A 19,790-nucleotide genomic window follows, 5' to 3' on the forward strand; every position below is an offset into this window, starting at 1 on the left:
TTCGGGTTAGCAGAGCAGGAAGAAGCCGAAACAACACCTTGCCAGAATCTCTACTCACCAAACACCGCAACCACAACTTCGTGCAGATCGTTCTGCTCTTGTCGTCTCTCGCTCACGTCGTGAGCTTTTCTGGCTCGTTGCTGAAACTTGTGGATCTATCTGCTGGCTTTCTCTGTCAGTCTCAAGTCCGGTTCGAACACTTCACGCGAAATCAGGCTCCGGAATCAGACAAAGAGGTTATTATTGGGCAGAGCGGCGAGCTCAGTTGATGCTGTTGTGAGGGAGTTGCGCGACCGTCGCTGATATTGTCGCGACAGTAAACGGCTGGGCGGAGTCAACAACTACAGGCGTCTACGTGCCAAGATCCGCCGTCACCACGGCATTCAACACAATTACAGTCACCATGACGAGTGCGCTGTCATCGACAGAGACGCTTTCACTGCTTTCCTTGTCTATCGCCTGCCTTGGGGTGCTGACCAACACTCTTCATGGTGACGGTGAGCCGCTTGTTGCGTCGATAGCGCTCAGTGGTCTAGCGTTTGCGTTCTGCTATGCCTTGATACGATGGCTTGGAAATGCTTTCATGAAGCGTGGCTTCAAGGGGCGAGATCTCTGCAAGCTCAAACAGATTGAGATGTAAGTGCCACGTACTCTGATCCGCTTGTCAATTAACTGACGGAAACAGCCCTGAGATGATGGGAGCAGTGTGTGCGATGGTGTACCTTTTCGTCCTGATCTTCTTCATACCATGGCCTTTCTACAAGGACATTGTAGTCGCAACGTCAGGGGGTGGCAACAGGGATATCATAAAGGAATTGGAGCTGATCGAGACCGGGAGGCTACTACACAGATTTCCCCACAACAAGCTTGCATCTTACCTATCCGCTATTCTCTCCCTTCAGTCTATCGTACTGCTTGGAATTGGTGACGATTTGTTCGACATAAGATGGCGACACAAGGTGCTCATCCCCGCATTTGCAGTCATTCCCATGCTCGTCGTCTACTTTGTCGACTTTGGCGTCACACAGATGGTTGTCCCGGTACCACTGAGACCTTACCTGGGCGAACTCTTTGATCTAGGTATGCATCCATGTCGAGCATGATTACGAAACGAGGTACTGATATACGTCCAGGCTGGCTGTACTACGTCTACATGGCGCTCATGTCCATCTTCTCCTCAAATAGCATCAACATCCTGGCGGGTATCAACGGTATCGAGGTGGCTCAGTCTATAGTCATCGCAGTCCTGATTGTTGGCAACGACATGCTCTATCTCTCGCCATTCACGACGTATCCGCATCCTGCAACAGACTCCCATCTGTTCTCGCTGTATTTGCTACTACCATTTATCGGTGTCTCGTTGGCTCTACTGATGCACAACTGGTATCCAGCAAAGGTGTTTGTGGGGGATACTTACTGCTATTTTGCGGGCATGGTATTCGCTGTAGTCGCTATCCTCGGCCATTTCAGTAAAACGCTGATCTTGCTGCTCATACCGCAAGCGTTCAACTTCGTCTACTCGGCACCCCAGCTCTTCCATATCGTACCATGTCCCCGACATCGGCTTCCGCATTTCAACGCACGGACAGGACTACTGGAGCCATCGCGCGTCGAATTTACCAAACCATTACGACGACCGATAGCGGAGAGCCTCAAGGTGCTGCACCGGCTTCGGATGCTTGATGTTGAGATTGATGCGAAGGGGCAGGTGGTTTCGTCGAGCAATTTTACACTAATCAATTTATGGTTAGTATGGTTCGGTCCAATGCGGGAAGACCGCTTAGCCATGGGTTTGCTCGCGTTCCAGTTCGCGGTTGGAGTTCTAGGGCTGTTTGTACGACATCGGATGGCTTTGCTTATCTTCACCGCGGACAATCTGTAGATGTATGGATATGTGTGTATAGATTGACGGGTTGTGGGACATGTAAACTATTCACATGGCGTTGTCTGCTCGAGTAGTGGTAAAACGAAATGTACTTAAAAGTCATATATTACATGGGCCGGCCGGCAATGTCCTGATACCGAGTAGATATATGACTTCGGCATATGCTGCTTACCGTGCCCTGATAGGTTTGAAGTTGAAGAAGGAGTATTGATTCTATCGAAGGATTCCTATCGAAAGAAGCAATTCGCCCTCCTATCGAGGTGGTTTCTTTTTTTCCCCATTTGACCGCCTCTCGCAAACATTTGCACCGTTTGTAAAGTCCTACGTTCAACATTACAACGCTTGGGTAAACGTGTGGGTTAGCCAGGGCAACGTCAACCGTCCTGGAAACATGCTCATGAAATGTCAAATCGGAGGGCTGGGAAATTGGCTGACTTTTGCAGATGGATCGAGAGGCGGTGCAGTGGGGCATGCACGGTGCGGGGCAGAGTCGGACCTCTTCGCACGTGAACGTCGTCATCGGTAGCGGAAACAGTGCCTAGAGTAGCTCTCTCAGCGCCAGACGAGATGCGCGGCAAGGTTCCTTGCGTCTCTAATGGCTCAAGATCAGCATCGTGAATTATCACCTACTAGATAGTGAAATAACGCAGCCCGACAGCGGTGGAGGCCGAAGTGGTCCGTCATCAATCGCAGCGTGATTGGCGGCTGTGCCCCTCTTGTCGTCGACTCCGAACATCGGCCGGCATCTTTTTGTGCCTCGTTCGCCTTCCAGCGATTTGAGTTCCCACATGCGCCTCATTTAAGCCAGTCCCTGCCCTTGCCGAGTGTCTCTTACTTCTATTGCTCATTCTCAACTTTTCAGTGCACTCAAATTGAATTTGTTGTACTACTCATAACCCATATATATTCAAAATGCCGTCTGCAGTAAAACCGCCGCAGACCCTGTACGACAAGGTCTTTGAAGACCACATCGTCGAAGAGAAGGAGGATGGCACAATCCTTCTGTATATTGGTATGTACTGCGCTGTGTAGCCTACTTGTTCTGTACTGACTGCTGCGCAGATAGGCATCTTGTCCACGAAGTGACATCACCAGTAGGCAGATCTCGCAATCCGTAACTTAAGTGCGCACGCTTATACAACCACAGCAAGCATTCGAGGGTCTCCGAAACGCCGGCCGCCGAGTACGAAGACCAGACTGCACCCTCGCCACAGTCGACCACGTATGTTCCCCATTCCGGGGAATACATCAGCGACTAACAGCAACAGAACATCCCTACCGCCTCGCGGAAAAACCTCACCACGACCGAGAAATTCATCGAAGAGACCGACTCGCGGTTACAATGCATGACTCTCGAGGAGAACGTCAAGGCCTTCGACCTCACATACTTTGGCCTTGACGACAAGAGGCAGGGCATCGTGCACATCATCGGACCTGAACAGGGCTTCACGCTGCCCGGCACCACAGTCGTATGCGGTGACAGTCACACATCCACACATGGCGCTTTCGGTGCTCTCGCCTTTGGTATCGGTACCAGCGAGGTAGAACACGTCTTGGCCACCCAGACCATCATCACACAGCGGAGTAAGAACATGAAGGTTCAGGTCGACGGAGAACTCGGACCTGGTGTTGGCAGCAAGGACATTATCCTGCACGTCATTGGCAAGATTGGCACGGCTGGAGGAACAGGTGCCGTCATCGAGTTCTGTGGCTCGGCTATCCGCGGCTTGAGCATGGAGGCGCGTATGTCGATTTGCAACATGTCAATCGAAGGTGGCGCACGAGCTGGTATGATCGCGCCTGATCAGATCACTATCGATTATCTCAAGGGAAAGACCCTTGCACCCAAGGTCGACAGCCCAGAGTGGAAGAAAGCTTGCAACTACTGGCTTGGACTTAAGTCCGACGAGGGCGCCAAATACGACATTGAGGTCTCGATTGACGCAAAGGACATTGCCCCGACAGTCTCTTGGGGCACTTCGCCACAGGATGTCATCCCCATCACTGGCGTTGTACCTGGACCCGACGACTTTGAGGATGCGACCAAGAAGCTGGCGTGCGAACGTGCTCTGAAGTATATGGGCCTGACTGCCGGCACCCCGATGCAGGAGATTCCCCTTGACAAGATCTTCATCGGATCCTGCACAAATGCTCGTATCGAGGATCTTCGGTCAGCTGCTCAAATCGTTGAGGGCAAGAAGGTGGCTTCTAACATCAAGCGTGCTATGATCGTCCCGGGTTCTGGTCTGGTTAAGAAGCAGGCAGAGGCCGAAGGTCTTGACAAGATCTTCAGTGATGCCGGGTTCGAGTGGAGAGAGGCTGGATGCTCAATGTGCTTGGGCATGAACCCCGACATTCTGTCACCTGGCGAGCGATGTGCGTCAACCTCCAACCGAAACTTCGAGGGCCGACAGGGTGCTGGTGGCCGAACACATCTCATGTCGCCTGCTATGGCCGCCGCTGCCGCTATCGTAGGAAACCTTGCCGATGTACGGAAACTCGCCCCGCAGGCTCCGGCACAGGCTAAGGGCTCACCGAAGATCGAGCTGGACGCTCAAGTCGAGCCTCCCAGCAGTGACGAAGAGTTCGAAAAGATTATGGACCTTCCCAGCTCTGGACCTCAGCACACCGCCTCGAACACTAGCAGCACAGGCAGCGCCTCAGCCGGTATGCCCAAGTTCGAGACTCTTCGCGGATACGCGGCGCCCATGGACGTGGCAAACATCGACACCGACGCCATTATCCCCAAGCAGTTCCTCAAGACCATCAAGCGTTCTGGTCTCGGCAGTGCTCTCTTCCACGCCTGGCGCTTCGAAGCTGGCAGTGACAAGGAAGACCCATCCTTTGTACTGAACAAGGAGCCTTACCGCAACTCAAAGATTCTAGTATGCACAGGACCCAACTTTGGCTGCGGTTCAAGTCGCGAGCACGCACCCTGGGCGCTCCTCGATTTCGGCATCAAATGCATCATCGCCCCATCGTTCGGCGACATCTTCTTTAACAACACCTTCAAGAACGGCATGCTGCCCATCCGTATCGGAGACGAGGCTGTCCTGAAACGCGTCGCTGACGAAGCGAACGCTGGCAAAGAAATCGAAGTCGACCTTCCCAACCAAGTCATCCGTGCTGCGGATGGAACCGAACTGGCCAAGTTTGAAGTTGAGGAGTTCAGGAAACATTGCCTTGTTAACGGACTCGATGACATTGGCCTGACCATGGCCAACGTCGACAAGATCGAGAAGCATGAGCAGAAGCGCACAGCCGTCTGGCCTTGGCTGGATGGAAGTGGGTACTTGAAGAGGCATGGACGCGGACCGGTCAAGGTCCAGGCGCAACCGGTGCCCAAGACCAACCGTGGAGAGGAGATTACCGAACCACTGGAGTGGTAGACGGCACAGGTTAGAGGGAGAAAAAAAAGTTATGACCTCGGTCTATCTATCAGGAGTTATCGTTTACATCTGGCGAGCGGCTGCTCTGCGGGTTTTGGATCAAAGGTGTTTCTAATTGGGATGAGATATCACGGATTTGAATGACATATATGAATGAATGACTGTCACAACCGATTGTATTTTAGTTGAATGGTCTGAACATGTCGCTATTGTACGTTGAATTTGTTCTTCCGTCAAATCTAGTACACGCAAAACCAGCTTTTGGAAGGTATACACCGCGCGCTATGCCGACCATGCATGGTAATCCAACGCCTAAACACCCAGGAACCCCAGCATAGACTTCCGTAACATATCGATACAAACTCGACCCCTATTAAGGCACACATGGTCTCGATTCTTATCGTCCCTGCTGCCCAGCGAGACCAGGTCCATCTCTAGTCCAACCGCCCTTCCGCATGCCCTCCTCGATCCTGCCCCAAATTCTCTCTACAACCTCGCGATCCCTCCACCTACCCTTTTCGCTTCCCGTCCACTTGTCTACGCCTACAGGCAGCACACCCCTACCCAGCTGCTTGACCGTCTCCGGTGGCTCTTCTGAGCTCCAGCCCACGAAAATACCCGGGTAGTTTGCAAAAAGCTCAGCTGGCTGGGTGTACTTGTAGCTCTTGAATTGCCAGAGCTGGCCTGTAGTGAAGATGGCAACTACACGGCTCCAGTATGTAGGCTTGAAACTGGCGGTGGAGTCAACGCAGATAAATGTCAACGGTTGTGAGGAGATGGAGGGGAGGAGACGTTGGATCTGGATCATGTTTGCTGAGGCGGATGTGCTGGACGAGTCTGTGGTATTGGGTGGGATGAAGATGCCGTCGCTCAGGAAGGTTTTTACGTTCGAGGTACGGAGGAGGGATGAGGCGGATGGAGAAAGGAGGATAATGGGTTGCAGACGGCGCTGAGTACGCTTTTGGAGGTTCGCGACCAGGGCAGGTTGAGGCGCAGGGATTTTGTTGGCGTCGGGGCGTGAGCGGAGGAATGTACTGGCGATCTTGCGGTAAGATGAGAAGTCCTGGTATGTGTTAGTCTACCGTTGTGACGATATTAACAAGCTGGGTGATACATACGACGTTCTTGGTACCTCTCAGCACGCTGTTGTGGTCCCCCATCTTCCTTTCTCCGTCGTAGATTTGCAGTAACCGCGCATCCACCATCTTGCCCGCGCTCCCTACTTTGGTGCCTCTTCCTCCATCAACTGGAACGCCCTTTCCGCCTGCAATAGCTGCCGCATCACCAGCGGCTGCAGCCAGGGCGCCTTCATCTATAGGAGCGATGCTATCACTGCTCTCCGTCTCTCCGCTCAACCAAGCAATAAGCTCAATCTTCTGCGCGAAGGTCAGATTCTGCACACTTCCTCCCGCACCACTAGGCAGCTCCTCGTTGATTGTCTGGACAGCGGCGAAGTAGTCGGTAACAGAAGCGTCCTTGTTCAGCCACGCGAAGTAGCAGCTACGCAAATCAACCGCCTTGCCATCTGGGGCGAATCGCGTGGGTGTGTTCAGCGCAAACACTCTGTGGTCGCCAGAGTCGGTATTGAAGGAGACGTGTGTTGCGACGGAGAGATCAGCGACGGTGTCGGCAGGTGTAGGTTCGGCGCTCGTGGTGAGGATGGGTGTTGCGCTGGCTTTGATGCTCAGGCGGAGGTTGTAGAGCGCGTCTGCGACTTCGGCTTCTGCTGCAGCCATTTTGAAGCGATTGGCGCGTCGTGCGCGTGTGAGGAAGCTGGAAACTGGGGGTGGTAGCTCTTTGGCGTTGATGCTGGAAGCTTGAGTTCGCGACTATGCGATTGCACTTTCGGGGAGGATGCCGGGGTTTCTCCGATTGGAACGTGCCTCGGACTTCCGCTTGCGTCTTCACTCCACCAGCACAACTATGTCTACAAGTCCATACACTATACCCGTGTTAAGGTATTCTCTCAAGTATTTTAGTAGACAAAATAGCTATCGTAGTCTTGATGTCCACTAAAAGCAAGCATTGCTCCAAGAAGGAGCTTGCATCTTCTGAGTCAAGAAGGCGCACAATCCAGTCACTCCCTTAGTATGGCACAGTTTCCGCAATAGAGTGGTCTCGTCTCTCGCCTCTAATTCTACCCCGTTTTGGTGGTGACAGCTTCTCACGTTCTGCGCTAGATCCACCAGGTGAGAGAGCGTGCCCGCGTTCAGAGTCAATACTTAAGCTCCCACACCGGTTTTCAGACCATCACTCATACACCACAATCAGATATATGGGCAACTTCATACTCAAGCCAGGTACTAATCACGCCGGCGCCACTACAAATATCAAGGAACCACAGAATACCTACACCGCCTTTTGTCCTACCGAAAGCGAGACTGTGTCTGCAGTAGTCCTCCCCAATTGGATGGTGGATGTGGCATCAAGTGCCGGCAGCGACGAACAAGATGATCAGAATCTCGGACTTGACGCAAAAGACAAATATTCTGCAACCGAAACGATCGATCGTATGATCCAACGATCTGTACAACAGATTAACAAACAAGAACTCATGAAGGTAATTGCTAAAGAAACCTCATGCGCCACCAAGCAACTGCCTGATGAGGAGTACTTTTTGGTGAAGCGATGGAGCTTTGGTGGTGATACGTCAACTACAAGTTGATCAGTCTTGTTGGAGATAGATGATGACTATATTTTATCGCAACGATGTGAACTTGCTCGCTTCGTCTCTGATTCTCTGAATGTTCTACAATACCTTGAGGTCCGCAAAGCACAGAGCGATAATAGGTAGTCTCTCCATCCACAAGTTTTCTCACCTAGCACAGATCAAGAGGTTAGCACAAAAATAGGGTTGATCTTCGCAAGGGAGGTAGAGTTGAACGTTAAACTTATACATTATCGTAGCGTGGTCGTTAAACTAAGATCACATGCTAATCCCTCTTGGGAATATCTATCTACTGGCTAACAACAGTGAAGCTGTCCTGAACCTTCAGGTCACGGCTGCTGAGACCAACCCAGATGGTGAACTCGCCCTCAGGGATAACCCACTGCTGGCTGACAATGTCCCAGTAGCTCAAGTCCCTGCGCTGAAGCTCAAAGGAAACCTTCTGGCTCTCACCCTCCTCAAGATAGACCTTCTCGAAACCGCGGAGCTGGCGAATGGGTGTGCCAGCAGGTGCGGAAGAGGGAAGGCCGACGTAAAGCTGAGGAACAGTGGCACCGGCAACGTCACCAGTGTTGGCAACAGAAACAGTGACGTTGTAGAGACCCTCCCAGAGAGCGGGGTTACCACCAGGCTGGATGGGGAGCTGCTCAGGGTGGGAAGTGATGTTGTGCTCAAGAGGGGAAGACTCAATGTCGGAGATCTCAAAGGTGGTGTATGAGAGACCGAAACCGAATTCGTAGCGGACAGACATGTTCTTGAGGTCGAAGTGGCGGTAGTCAATCTCGAGCTTCTCGTCGAACCAGCTCTGCCAGTCAGCGTATCCAGTGGTGTTGATAGCAGTGGTGGGAGGGGCGTTCCAGTCAGAGCCGTTGTTGGCAATAGTGTAAGGAAGGTGACCAGAAGGGTTGACGTGTCCGTAGAGAATGTCGACGAGCGAGTTTCCAGACTCCTGACCAGGGAAGTGGGCAGCGAGGATAGCGGTAACGTTGGGGTGGTCAGACCATGGGAGGGTGTTGACACCAGCAGAGTGAGTAACGACGACAGTGTTGTTGCAGAAAGAAGCAACAGACTCGACAACCTCATCACCATCCCAATCGTTTGCGAGATGAGCACGGTCAGCACCCTCCTCAGCCCAAGTCTTGAGCATGACAATGCAGACATCAGGGATGGAGCGGGGAATGACAAGCTGGCTGACATTGTTGGAGATGATGTGAGTATTGTTGAGGAAGGACTGGGTGATACCACCATCAGCAGCGACGCGGTCCTGAATGGCACGGAGAGGGGTGATCATGTAGGTGAATTGACCGGTACCAGAGCCACCACCAGCGAGGAGACTGCCGTACTCGTAGTTCTGCTGGTTGAGGACGGAGCTGCGAACTGGCTCGCCTGCATCGTTACCGAAGACGGCGACGTTGCGAGGAGCCTTGAGGGGCAGGGTACGGTCAACGTTCTTAAGGAGAACGCTGCCGGCGGCACCGTGTCGGCGAATCAGCTCACCGTGGTTGCCACGGACATCACGGCTAACTTCGCCAGTGAGATTGTACTCGCGGGTCCACGTGCTGCGGGGCGAGAAGGTGTTGAGGTCAGCACCTGAGGGGTCGGCGGAGGGGAAGTCCTGATCTTGGCCGAGCTGGAAGTAAGGGGTCATGATACGCATAACCATGTCGTCGACACGGGACATGTCAAGACTGCCGTTGTTGACAGCAAGAGTGATGTTGCCACCAAAGTAAGAGGGCGTGCCAAAGTTCAGACCGTAGGCACCAAGTCCACCAGGCATGTTCATGTCAAGACCGGCCTCGATGGCAGCGACACCGGCGTGGGTGGCACCCCAATCAGACATAACGTATCCTTGGAAACCAAGCTCAGTCTTGAGCAGACCGTTTTGTGAGGCAGAGTTCTGGCATCCGTAAGATCCGTTGATCCTCTGGTATGAGCACATGAAGCTGGCGGCACGGGCCTTGGCTGCGTTGGCGAAAGGCCACATGTAGAGCTCGTGCATGGTACGGTCATCGATGTTGGATGAGAGAGCTGCAGTAGTTGTCTCTGTGTTGTCGTTCTCGTTCTCGTAGAGGGGGTTGCGGAGAATCTCCTGCTCGTTGCCAATCCAGTGCTTTGCGCAGGCTTGCACACCCGCGTCCTGAACACCGGTGATGGTCTTCTCCATAGCTACACCGCTGAGGTAAGGGTCGGAGGAGAATCCTTCCCAGTTGCGGCCTGCGTAGGCGGAACGTCCAAGAGGACCGGCGACAGGGCCCAAGAAGATCTGAGAGCCCTTGGCCCTGAACTCACTACCCATGGCGTGACCACGCTCGTACATGATGTCTTTGTCCCATGTAGCTCCGGCAGATACACCAGCAGAGAAGACGCTGGCGTAGTCGGCAACACGGATTCCAAGAGGTCCATCCTGAAGACACAGACCAGGGAAGCCAAGGCGAGGAATAGCAACGATGTTGCCAACGCAAGGTCCGGCTTGACCAGTGACCATGTCGGCCTTCTCCTCAATAGTGAGCTGGGCTACGAAAGCTTTCGCCTTCTCAAGGCCCATCTCCCAACCACCAGCGCCAGTGATGTTTGCTGCAAACTGTTAGATTGATGACCATAGTGAGTGATAGAGGATAACTTACGCGAAGGGTAAACAGGTGGTGAGGAACCATACTCGGTCAAGATAGTAGTGTTGACCGGCTGTACGTACTCAAACGCATCTTCGTCACGGCCGCTACCAGCAAAGTTCTGGGCATTGACTGCAGCCAGGAGGGCAGAGCCCTTGAGCACTGCAGAGACGAGAGAAGGTGCCATGATTCCGGATTGTCGAAGGTGAATCGAGTGCCTGGATAGCCATTGTCGTTCTACACCGCAGTACTTATATACTGCTTCTCTCTCGGCGCACAATCGTCCGTCCGGTGGCAGTTCACGATCCGAATCATACAGCTAGAAGCCAGTGAGGCAGCCACAACCATGTACCGAAGTTTGCCCGTCCGGGTTGCGGAGTCTCCACATACCCGTACCATACCAATGGCGTCCTGGTTTCGAGGCAGACGACGTCATTTCAAGGCGGCATAGCGGTTGCCAAGATCCTGGTCGGACGTCTGTATGCGCGTCGGCAGATGCTTGTGGAGAAAGAATAACGAAGAGGTCGGAGCGGGTTGATTGACTCGCGCGAATCTGCGGAGATCGTGAGTGTAGTACATGACTCGTGACAGCGAGTCGCTTCGAGGCGCTGCAGTCGACTACGCAGGGTTAGCTCTTTCGCGCGTCAGATCCTGGAGGATGCTGTCTCCTCCACGTGCTACGAACCATCACTCTGGAACTGGAGGTTTCATCGACAGAGTATTCTTCGGTATCCGTCTCCGCATAACACATCGGTACACCTTCCATCACGACTCATGCACATGGGGAAACCGCGCAAAATGCGACCATGCACAGCCAAGCTCCACGTCTCCAGGCTTGTCTGTTCATCAGAAAGCGGGGCGAGATCTTGGAAGTTCTGTGTTGCCGACGAAAAGTCCCGACGACCATCGATAGGGCATCGTCACGAGGTCCCGGATGAAGAGAAATTTTCGGTGCATGGAGCAAGCGTCGGAGCAAGTGGTAAAATTCGGTAGACGCTAAACCGACATCAGAAACGCATCCTTGGAAAACCCCAGCATCGCGACATGGGGATCGCTCCGGAGCTCCACAAGAGACTTCCCCGCAAAACGTTCTGGGCCGAAGTTGAGCCTCAAGTCGAGCGTAGATCGTCAGGTCAAGTTATTGGCAGCATGGAGATTCTCGCATCGCGGCAGCCGAAAACCGTTCTTGGTTAAGAATACCGCATTGTTTTTGCCTATGCGTAGTGGACTACCCGTACGTAATGTTATGAATCAGTGAACAAGACGTTTTCGGGATACTCAATCTGGTATGAGGACTGGTTAAGCATTCAAGAGTTTCCAACTCCACATCGTCCATGTTGAGCCGCTATTGCGGGAACTGTGCCATACTGAGGGAGTGACTGGATCATGATCGCATTCATACGTGCGTACTCAATTGAGCCTGCAGGGAACGACCCTTGCTTTGACATAACGGTCAAGGCGTGCGCTCGTGACCTTCCGGTAACTTGCAAGATTTCACATGCCATAGCTTCTCTCCACCGTCTTCTAGTACCGGTCTTGCTTTCATGAGGCTCAAAGACGAGTCATTCGAGAATACCGCTCGAAGCTATAACGGGCCGAAGCCTCCATGGATGTACCAAGGAGACTACATGTACCGAGGCTATGGTCGAACTGCATCTGGACCGTTTTTGTCGCCGTCACGCCTACATTTACAAATATTGTCACCTGAGAAACGCAAGCCAAAGATTTGAACATAGGAATTAGTATTAACTATACTGATTAAATCAAATAACCCAAAGATCTATAGGTACGAAAGAGAACCACACCTCTCTTTGAGACCACCAACTTTATGCAGCTCAAGCGGTGCCAGCATCCTTTTCTCCACTTCGCTCTCCAGGGTGTCCACCCTGTTGCGCTGCCTTCTCCGCACCCTCCTTCGCCTTAGCAGGACCCTTCTTCTTGTGGAAAAGATTCTTGAGGTTGGCAACACGGAACAAGTAGTAAGTAAGAATAGCAAGGAAAATGTTGAAGCCGATGAAGGCGAAGATGATGCCGAAGTTCCTCCATCGCTCGCCGTAGTAGATGGACGAACCCGCCAAGAACTGGTCCGCGTTGCTCAACGAGCAGTAGTTGCAGCTAGTGGTCGCCTCCGGGTTCTGGATGGTACCGCCCGCGGCAGCAGCGTAATCGGCTAGATAAGCGCCGCATGTCTGGCCAGCCGGTGGGTCGAAGACGGAAACTTCTTGCGCGCTACAAATAACCTGTCGACCAGAAAGCATGGTCGAGACCATTCCACCGATCCAGTACGTGAACGGACTGACGCGGTACATGAATAACCAGAACCCAGGAAGTTGGCTCGGAGGCTGCAAAACACCGTTGAAGAGGATACTCATGAGTGTGAGAAGCGAGACGAGACCTGATGCTGTTTCGGCATTGGGTAGCGCTGCGATGGTCATGTCGGCAAAGGTGGACGTGTAAATGAGCAGTTGCACGCAGAACAGCAAAACCAAGCCTTGACGTTCACTGGACTGGCTCGCGCCCACGACCGGGTAGTAGAAAGTTGCGAAGGTAAGGATACCAGCGATAACACCGTATGGGATCTCAACAACGACGTTGGCAACCATGAAGGCGATCCAGCTGTAAGCCTTTGATGGCCTCTCGCGGGACTCGTAGAGAGAACGTTGCGTGATGAAGAGGGGTTGGATCTGTTGTACAAGCGATGAAAAGATGGTTGTAAGCATGAAGACCGAGAAGATGATAGTCTGCATGCCTGCAAGTGTCGTGTTGGCCTGGTAGAAGGAGAAACCGATGAAGAGACCAGCGATGGTGCAGAGACCAAACTTAGCCATAACGTAACTGGGCATGCGCCAATATTGCTGGAAAGCACGGTATGTGCACTCCACGATTTGCGTTGTCAGTGGCATGGCGAACTCGCCACCACCAGTCTCCGATGCAATATCGAGGTTCTCATGTTTCTTGGACTCATGGAGTTGATCGATCTGCTGCTGAACACCCTTGGCTTCTTCGCTCGCTTTCCAGACGTCGAACCAGTCCTCACCGTTGTTGTTCTTGCCAGCGTTCACGATCTCCAACATGTACTCAGCCGGGTTCTCATCTTCACCACAGGCACGTGCACCATTGTTCTCGAAGTACTCAAGAAGTGTTCGGGAGTTCTCGCCAAGATCGCCGAAGTAGACGGTCTTACCACCACGGGCAAGGAAGAGGAGACGGTCGAACTCTTGGAAGAGAATGGCGCTGGGCTGATGGATGGTACAAAGAATGGCTTGGCCGGCATTGCTGAGCTTGCGGAGGAAGGCGATGATAGACCAGGAACTCTGTAAAGAAGTTAGCAATCGCCGGCAAGATATAGATTAATGTGAAAATACTGACCTGTGAATCGAGACCCGAAGTGGGCTCGTCAAGGAAGAGCAACAACTTCGGCTTGGCAGCGAGCTCAACACCAATTGTCAAGAGCTTGCGCTGTTCAACGTTCAGGCCCTCGCCAGGAACACCAACAACAGCTTCGGCAAAGTCGGACATGTTCAGCATCTTGATGACTTCTTCAACGTAATCGTGCTTCTCCTTCTTGCTGACAGTCTTGGGCTGGCGCAACATAGCGGAGAATTGTAGTGCTTCGCGGACGGTTGAGGTCTCTAGATGAAGATCCTGTTGCTGAACGTAACCAGTCGAGCGTTGGAATGCGGGGTCGAGAGGCTTTCCGTTAACGAACATATCGCCTGTAATGACACCCATGGTGGTTCGCTGAGCCAGAACATCCAAAAGCGTAGTCTTTCCAGCTCCCGAGACACCCATAAGGGCGGTCATACTTCCAGGCTTGACGAAACCAGAGACATGGTCGAGCAATCGGCGTGGCTCACCCTTAATCTCGATATCGTAGACGACATTGCGCCAAGTGAAAACACCCTTTTGTTCCTCAATAGCACTGACATCGCCAGCACCTTCATTCTCACCATGTCCGGCAGCTCCAGCTTCCTCATCTGAACCCTTGCTGTAACCAGGTTGCATGTAAGCTGGAACGTGACCACGTCGGAAGACGAGTTGCTCAGCGGTGTTGGATGTGGAAGAGTTGACCTCGACGGCGATGAAGTAGGTGACCAAGAAGAAGATCAGGAAAGCCCAAAGGATGCCGAAGTTACGCCAAACATGGCTCCAGGAGTACGAGTACGAAACCTCGATGAAGCTATCACCGTTGATAAACGTCTGTCCAGCAATTGCACCCTGAGTGTCACAGATGAACGAGTTGCCATTTGTGGAGTATCCGGGACCTGAAGGGATGAAGCTATCACAAGGGAAGTTGACCCCATGGAACTCGTTGGCGAGGAGAATTTCGAATGCATAGAACTAGAGAAAGTGTTAACATTTGATGGTAGAAGAGCGAGCAACAAGCTTACAATGGGATTGATCCATCGAATCCAGCCAAACCAATCAGGCATCTGGGGAATGCGAATAACGAAACCAGTGTAGATAACGAGGATAAGCACCAAGACGCCGGCGCCTGCCATAGCTTGCGACGCTGTTTTCGTAACGGCTGCAGTTGTGCGGAAAATAGCTGCCATGACGAAGGTTGCCATATACGTGACGATGAAGAACAAGAAGAACTGTCCAGCGGTGTACCGAAGCTGTGCCAGGAAGTACAAAATGATGTTGAAGACTACAGCCTGTATAAACTTGACGGGTATATCGGCAACAATACCAGCGATAGCTTCGGTCGACGGGTGGTAGAATGCATACGAGTTGTGCTTCTCAACAATAGGGCGCTGGGCGTATAGACCTGAGATTTCACCAATGGACGTAAGGGCGTTGAAGAGAATGGCCAAGAAAATGACTGCTCCACGACCTTGGAACGAGCTGGAGCCATTGGAGTGACCGAAGTAGATGGAACCGACGATGAGAGCGATGACAACGTTAAGACCGGCTTGTGTGGCTGTAGAGGCTACGTCACCCCAAATACGCTGGTACGCTCGTCGTGTATTGAGCTTGATCTGCATAGGGACACTGATGAGGTAGGGAGACCTGGGGCGGGCATGTTTGGCCTGGATGTAGTTCTTCTGCTGGCGCAGTGTCTCTAGAGTGCCGTGCTCGTTGACTGGGTTCTCGGCTTCGAAGTCTTTGATTTCCTCGAGTAGGGCTTTGTACTCGGGAGAGTCGCGCCAGTACTTCTCAAAGTCTTCTGGCGTGCGTGGTACCTTGTTCTCCATGCCCTCCCTGGGCTTTCGCTCATCTGGGTTGGTGACGGCTGTGAGGAAATCTCCAGCAGTCTGTCGAGGTGGGCAGTACCATCCTTGACGCTCGAAGTAGGCTTTCGCCTCGCTAGCAGGTCCAAAGTAGATTTGACGACCTTCGTAGAGAACGGCGGCTTTGTCGAATTGGTCGTACACGCTCTGACTAGCCTGGTAGATGGCCACCGCAGCAGCACCTCCAGCCAGATCGGAGCCGACCCTCAAAGCCTTGACGAACTTCAGCGCAGTAGCCGAGTCCAAGCCACGAGTTGAGTTATCCCAAGCCGCGAACGGGGCGCCAGCCAACAACATCTCGGCAACTGATACTCGCTTCCTCTCTCCACCAGAAACACCACGGACGAAGTCGTTTCCAACCTTGGTGTTGTAGGTGTGACTCAGTCCAAGCACGGCCATGACGACCTTGGCCATGAACTGTGAGAACTCGTCGCGGGTAGCTCCACCGGGTCGGTTCGATGGCGTTCTGACAGCCGCAGCGAACTCGAGAGTTTGGCCTACAGTCAAATGAGGGAAGTGCTTGTCGACTTCCTGATTGTATACTGTCTCGCCCTTGAACTCTTTGCGCATGCGCTCTTGGGGAATGCCGTTGTAATGAATGAGTGATTCATCTGTCTCCAGACCATGAAGCTCACCAGTGAGAGCCTTCAGGAGTGTTGAGCAACCAGATCCGGGACGTCCAAGTACTACACAAAGCTCGCCGGCTCGGATGATACCATCGAAGCTGTGGAGAATCTGCTTGCGTTCTGACTTGCCGAAGATTTCCTTCGCTCGGAAGGGCATCATGAAAAGATCCGCGACGGTGTCCTGAAGTTGGAGAGCCTTACCGGAACCGAAAACGTTGAGGTTCTTGTAGACAACGTTGACTTTCTTCATCTCGATACCCTCACCTTCAAGCTGGTTCCGGAACATGTTCAGGAACTTGCTAAGATCAAAGGCCTCATTGGAGGGGTCCACTCGTGGGTCATTGGGCTGCGCAATGCTCATCTGCTGTGTCACTCTCGAAGCTGATGTGAAGATGCGCGCCAACTCCCGCCTGCCATCGTCGTCGATTTCAGGGCGGGTGGCACGACGTTGAAGCGTGCCTCCAGCCATATTGTCGGATGAAGATGAAGTAGCGGTTCGCTTTACTTTTCGCGACTCCCCATTTGACCCGAATTTTGTTTCCGAAGAGTCGGATGAGCTTGATGTGTTGACTTTGTCGAGAGGCACAACCTCCTCTCCCGTAGGATGAGATTGGGACGCTTCGGTGGAAGAGAACAATCCATGTCCTGCCGATGTTGATCTTTCTTGTGTGTAGGAGTGCGATGAGAAGAGTCCGTGGTTGCCATGAGCATGGCCATCGGGAAAGTAGGTTTCGCGGCCAGAAGCGGTTCGAACAACACCGTGGGCAGGAGTCTGAGATTCTGACCCTGATTGAGCAGTATTGTGGGTTTGTGTTTGATGAGAGTATGACGTATCCGACATGTTAGCCTCGCCGTTGGACTTGAAGTCAGCCATGGTGAGTTGCAGCGGCGAGTGCTGGCGTGTAATGTCAACGTCGGTGTTGTCTTATTTTGCTGACCACCTGCGACCGTTCAACATATATCAACTCCTAGACAACGTTTGGACCTATGTTGTCATAGCACCCCGGATGGCGGACACTCCCCATGCCCGCGACTAGTCCTGGCACCACCGCCTCGGACGAGATGCTTGGACCGTTTGAGTAAGATTCGTCCTTCACCGTAGTAGATGATTGGGAGCGTGCGCGCGCTACAAGGGCCGAATTTGAAGTGTGCGGATCCACGTTCAGTGTGCTTGCAGCGTGCTGGTTCGAGACCGCAATTAGTCTTACTATACCGGGCGCCCAGTCAAGAGTCTGCTTTTTTCCTATGTTCAACATGACATCACAGCCCGGACGGCGGCGGAAGCGGAAGCAGCCAAGAAGAAGCCACCACAATCATAGCATTTAGTCGAAGCAGGATATATGGCCACCATCATGGAGAAGCCGAATCTACTCAGTATGCGCAGTTGTTGCTTACCTCTACAGGTGGTGATGCTGGGTCGCATCTGTCGTCCAACGCTTATTTTGGTCCGCGATCGACAGCTTACTACTTCCGGACGAGGGATCGCTCGGGCTGCTCCATTACGTCTGCCACGCTTCTCGGTACCCGTCTTCCATCGTACAAACCCTTGCTGGCATCGCTGGCCATCCGGATGGTCCGAGGACGTCCACTCTGTGTTGTACAAGTTCCGGTGATTTTCTGTCTGTTGAGTTTCATCCATTTTCCACTTTTCGGTCGTAATCTGAGGCGGTGCACAACGGTCCCCTGAGTAAGGATTATGTCGGACGAATGCAACATCCGCTTGACATAATCAAGTACACGCGTATGAACAGTCATGGAGCACTAGGGCAATTTTACTTGCTTATCTCAGCGTCTACAGAACTCAATTGTTTCTTGGGAGGTGATAAGGCAGGAACCTCCTACAGGTCCTAACGGCTTGCGCACGGTGCTGACAGCGATCTGCATGCACCAGCGGTGAGGTTTAATATAAAAGCTGGGAGATAGAGTTTCAATGCTTCATTCCTGTCATGAAGAATTGCATTCGGGCATGAACATTCATGTGGCTCGTCTGCTCGAGATTCCATCGAGATCTCAGTACGTACGCTTAGCGGTTCAGATGACCAGACGCACACGATCTTGAGATCCGCACACAGAACATCGTTTGTGCATGGATGCGCATCAAGCTCAAGATCGACTACATGCATTATGTGCTAGATATGTACACGATAGTGGATGGAGGATCACCATCGCGTCGCGCATGAGAGTTATTGGTGCATCTCGACAACGCTTCCGCAAGATAAGTGGAGTGCGTTTGTACTTGAAGCTTGTAGAACGGCAGATTCCCAAACTAAGATGCTTGGTTTCTGAGTACTGGTAAGTTGATTACTGAACAAAAGATTAGTTTGGTTTCGATCAACAGGTATACGAGCAAAGCACAAACCTTGTTGATGGTTTTGCAGATTTAGTTCGCCGTTTACCGCTTCTAACGCTGTTGCTCTCATGTTGGTGGGCCCATTTGTTTTCTTTTGGATGTTCTGTCGCATCCGCCCCAGCTTACTTCAATTGCAGCCCCTCGAGCTTATGCTCCACGATGGGTATGTGCTCCGCCAAGCGGTTGGGGTCTCGCATTATCGCAAGCACATCCTCTTTTCTTCCTGCGAGCTTCTTTCTCACATCCTCGTACTTCTCCTCCCTCGCCGTATATTCTCTGAGCACCACATTGTCACCAAACTCGACAAATATCCGAGTGTCGCGTATCCTGAAGATAACATCGTCTAGACGCATGAAGAAGCGCACAAGTAATAGTAGCCGTTGCGGCATGACGCGAATCTTGCAAGATAGCATGGCAATGCCGTTGTCCGCTAGTTCGTCTTCGTAAAGGACTAGTTCGTCGAAGAAGTGTATAGGATCAGGTCGCTTGAGGAGAGCAAGTGGTATGGGAGTCTCGGTAGGCTCAAAGGCGGGTGTTGGTGGTGTAGTGCCCTTGTAATCTGTGCTGTAGGACCAGTCGAACGGCTTGACGACCTCCTTGATATCCTCGAATTGCTTCTGTCTGGGAGCTGTCAGGCGGGCACTCAGGCGGCATTGCGGCATAAATCCTCACCGGTTCTGCTGCCACTCTTTGGAGTATGACACCTTGAACATCTTGTCGCCAGTCTTGTCCACCAGATCCAGCGCATCGAAGGCATTGAACTCGATGTACCAGCCACTCTGCTCATGTTCTATCCGTACCATGTTGTCGCCGAATATCATCTCAGGCGGCGCAATGCCCAACTTCTTGGTCATGTCTTCTATAGGACCGGCTTTGAGGATGGGCAGTTTGCGCGTGGTGATGGTGAAGCCTTGCTTGGTGATGGACGTGTCGGCGTGGCCAGGTGCCACGGTATCGGCGGGCGCTCCGTTGAGCGATGCCATGTTTTGAGATGTATGCGACGAGACCCTTTCGGAAGAATGTAGTGTG

The 19,790-nt window shown here is 52.5% G+C and overlaps 7 protein-coding genes across 7 annotated transcripts; 3 read left to right on the forward strand and 4 right to left on the reverse strand.

The window, feature by feature from the left end:
• Nucleotides 1-403: 403 nt before the first annotated feature.
• On the forward strand, nucleotides 404-1,882 carry AA0111_g506 (UDP-N-acetylglucosamine--dolichyl-phosphate; the record flags this gene model as incomplete). The annotated part of the gene is made up of 3 exons (XM_028651130.1): nucleotides 404-636; nucleotides 686-1,080; nucleotides 1,134-1,882. The coding sequence occupies 3 exons, from the start codon at nucleotides 404-406 to the stop codon at nucleotides 1,880-1,882; spliced, it is 1,377 nt and encodes a 458-aa protein (XP_028512078.1).
• Nucleotides 1,883-2,797: 915 nt separating this feature from the next.
• Nucleotides 2,798-5,274, forward strand: AA0111_g507 (3-isopropylmalate dehydratase; the record flags this gene model as incomplete). Its single annotated transcript, XM_028651141.1, has 4 exons — nucleotides 2,798-2,897; nucleotides 2,948-2,979; nucleotides 3,033-3,107; nucleotides 3,154-5,274. The coding sequence occupies 4 exons, from the start codon at nucleotides 2,798-2,800 to the stop codon at nucleotides 5,272-5,274; spliced, it is 2,328 nt and encodes a 775-aa protein (XP_028512079.1).
• A 397-nt stretch (nucleotides 5,275-5,671) lies between these two features.
• AA0111_g508 (hypothetical protein) lies at nucleotides 5,672-7,010 on the reverse strand (the record flags this gene model as incomplete). The annotated part of the gene is made up of 2 exons (XM_028651152.1): nucleotides 5,672-6,337; nucleotides 6,393-7,010. 2 exons carry the CDS (start codon nucleotides 7,008-7,010, stop codon nucleotides 5,672-5,674), a joined length of 1,284 nt encoding a protein of 427 aa, XP_028512084.1.
• A 539-nt stretch (nucleotides 7,011-7,549) lies between these two features.
• On the forward strand, nucleotides 7,550-7,939 carry AA0111_g509 (hypothetical protein; the record flags this gene model as incomplete). The annotated part of the gene is made up of 1 exon (XM_028651163.1): nucleotides 7,550-7,939. One exon carries the CDS (start codon nucleotides 7,550-7,552, stop codon nucleotides 7,937-7,939), a length of 390 nt encoding a protein of 129 aa, XP_028512085.1.
• A 292-nt stretch (nucleotides 7,940-8,231) lies between these two features.
• Nucleotides 8,232-10,738, reverse strand: AA0111_g510 (putative beta-glucosidase G; the record flags this gene model as incomplete). The annotated part of the gene is made up of 2 exons (XM_028651175.1): nucleotides 8,232-10,516; nucleotides 10,567-10,738. 2 exons carry the CDS (start codon nucleotides 10,736-10,738, stop codon nucleotides 8,232-8,234), a joined length of 2,457 nt encoding a protein of 818 aa, XP_028511682.1.
• Nucleotides 10,739-12,386: 1,648 nt separating this feature from the next.
• On the reverse strand, nucleotides 12,387-17,285 carry AA0111_g511 (ATP-binding cassette transporter; the record flags this gene model as incomplete). The annotated part of the gene is made up of 3 exons (XM_028651186.1): nucleotides 12,387-13,865; nucleotides 13,921-14,892; nucleotides 14,943-17,285. The coding sequence occupies 3 exons, from the start codon at nucleotides 17,283-17,285 to the stop codon at nucleotides 12,387-12,389; spliced, it is 4,794 nt and encodes a 1,597-aa protein (XP_028511681.1).
• A 1,598-nt stretch (nucleotides 17,286-18,883) lies between these two features.
• AA0111_g512 (hypothetical protein) lies at nucleotides 18,884-19,744 on the reverse strand (the record flags this gene model as incomplete). Its single annotated transcript, XM_028651197.1, has 2 exons — nucleotides 18,884-19,382; nucleotides 19,434-19,744. 2 exons carry the CDS (start codon nucleotides 19,742-19,744, stop codon nucleotides 18,884-18,886), a joined length of 810 nt encoding a protein of 269 aa, XP_028511680.1.
• Between the last annotated feature and the right edge of the window lie 46 nt (nucleotides 19,745-19,790).

Source organism: Alternaria arborescens (assembly GCF_004154835.1).
Source record: "Alternaria arborescens strain FERA 675 chromosome Unknown contig_1, whole genome shotgun sequence".
Lineage (NCBI taxonomy): Eukaryota > Fungi > Ascomycota > Dothideomycetes > Pleosporales > Pleosporaceae > Alternaria > Alternaria arborescens.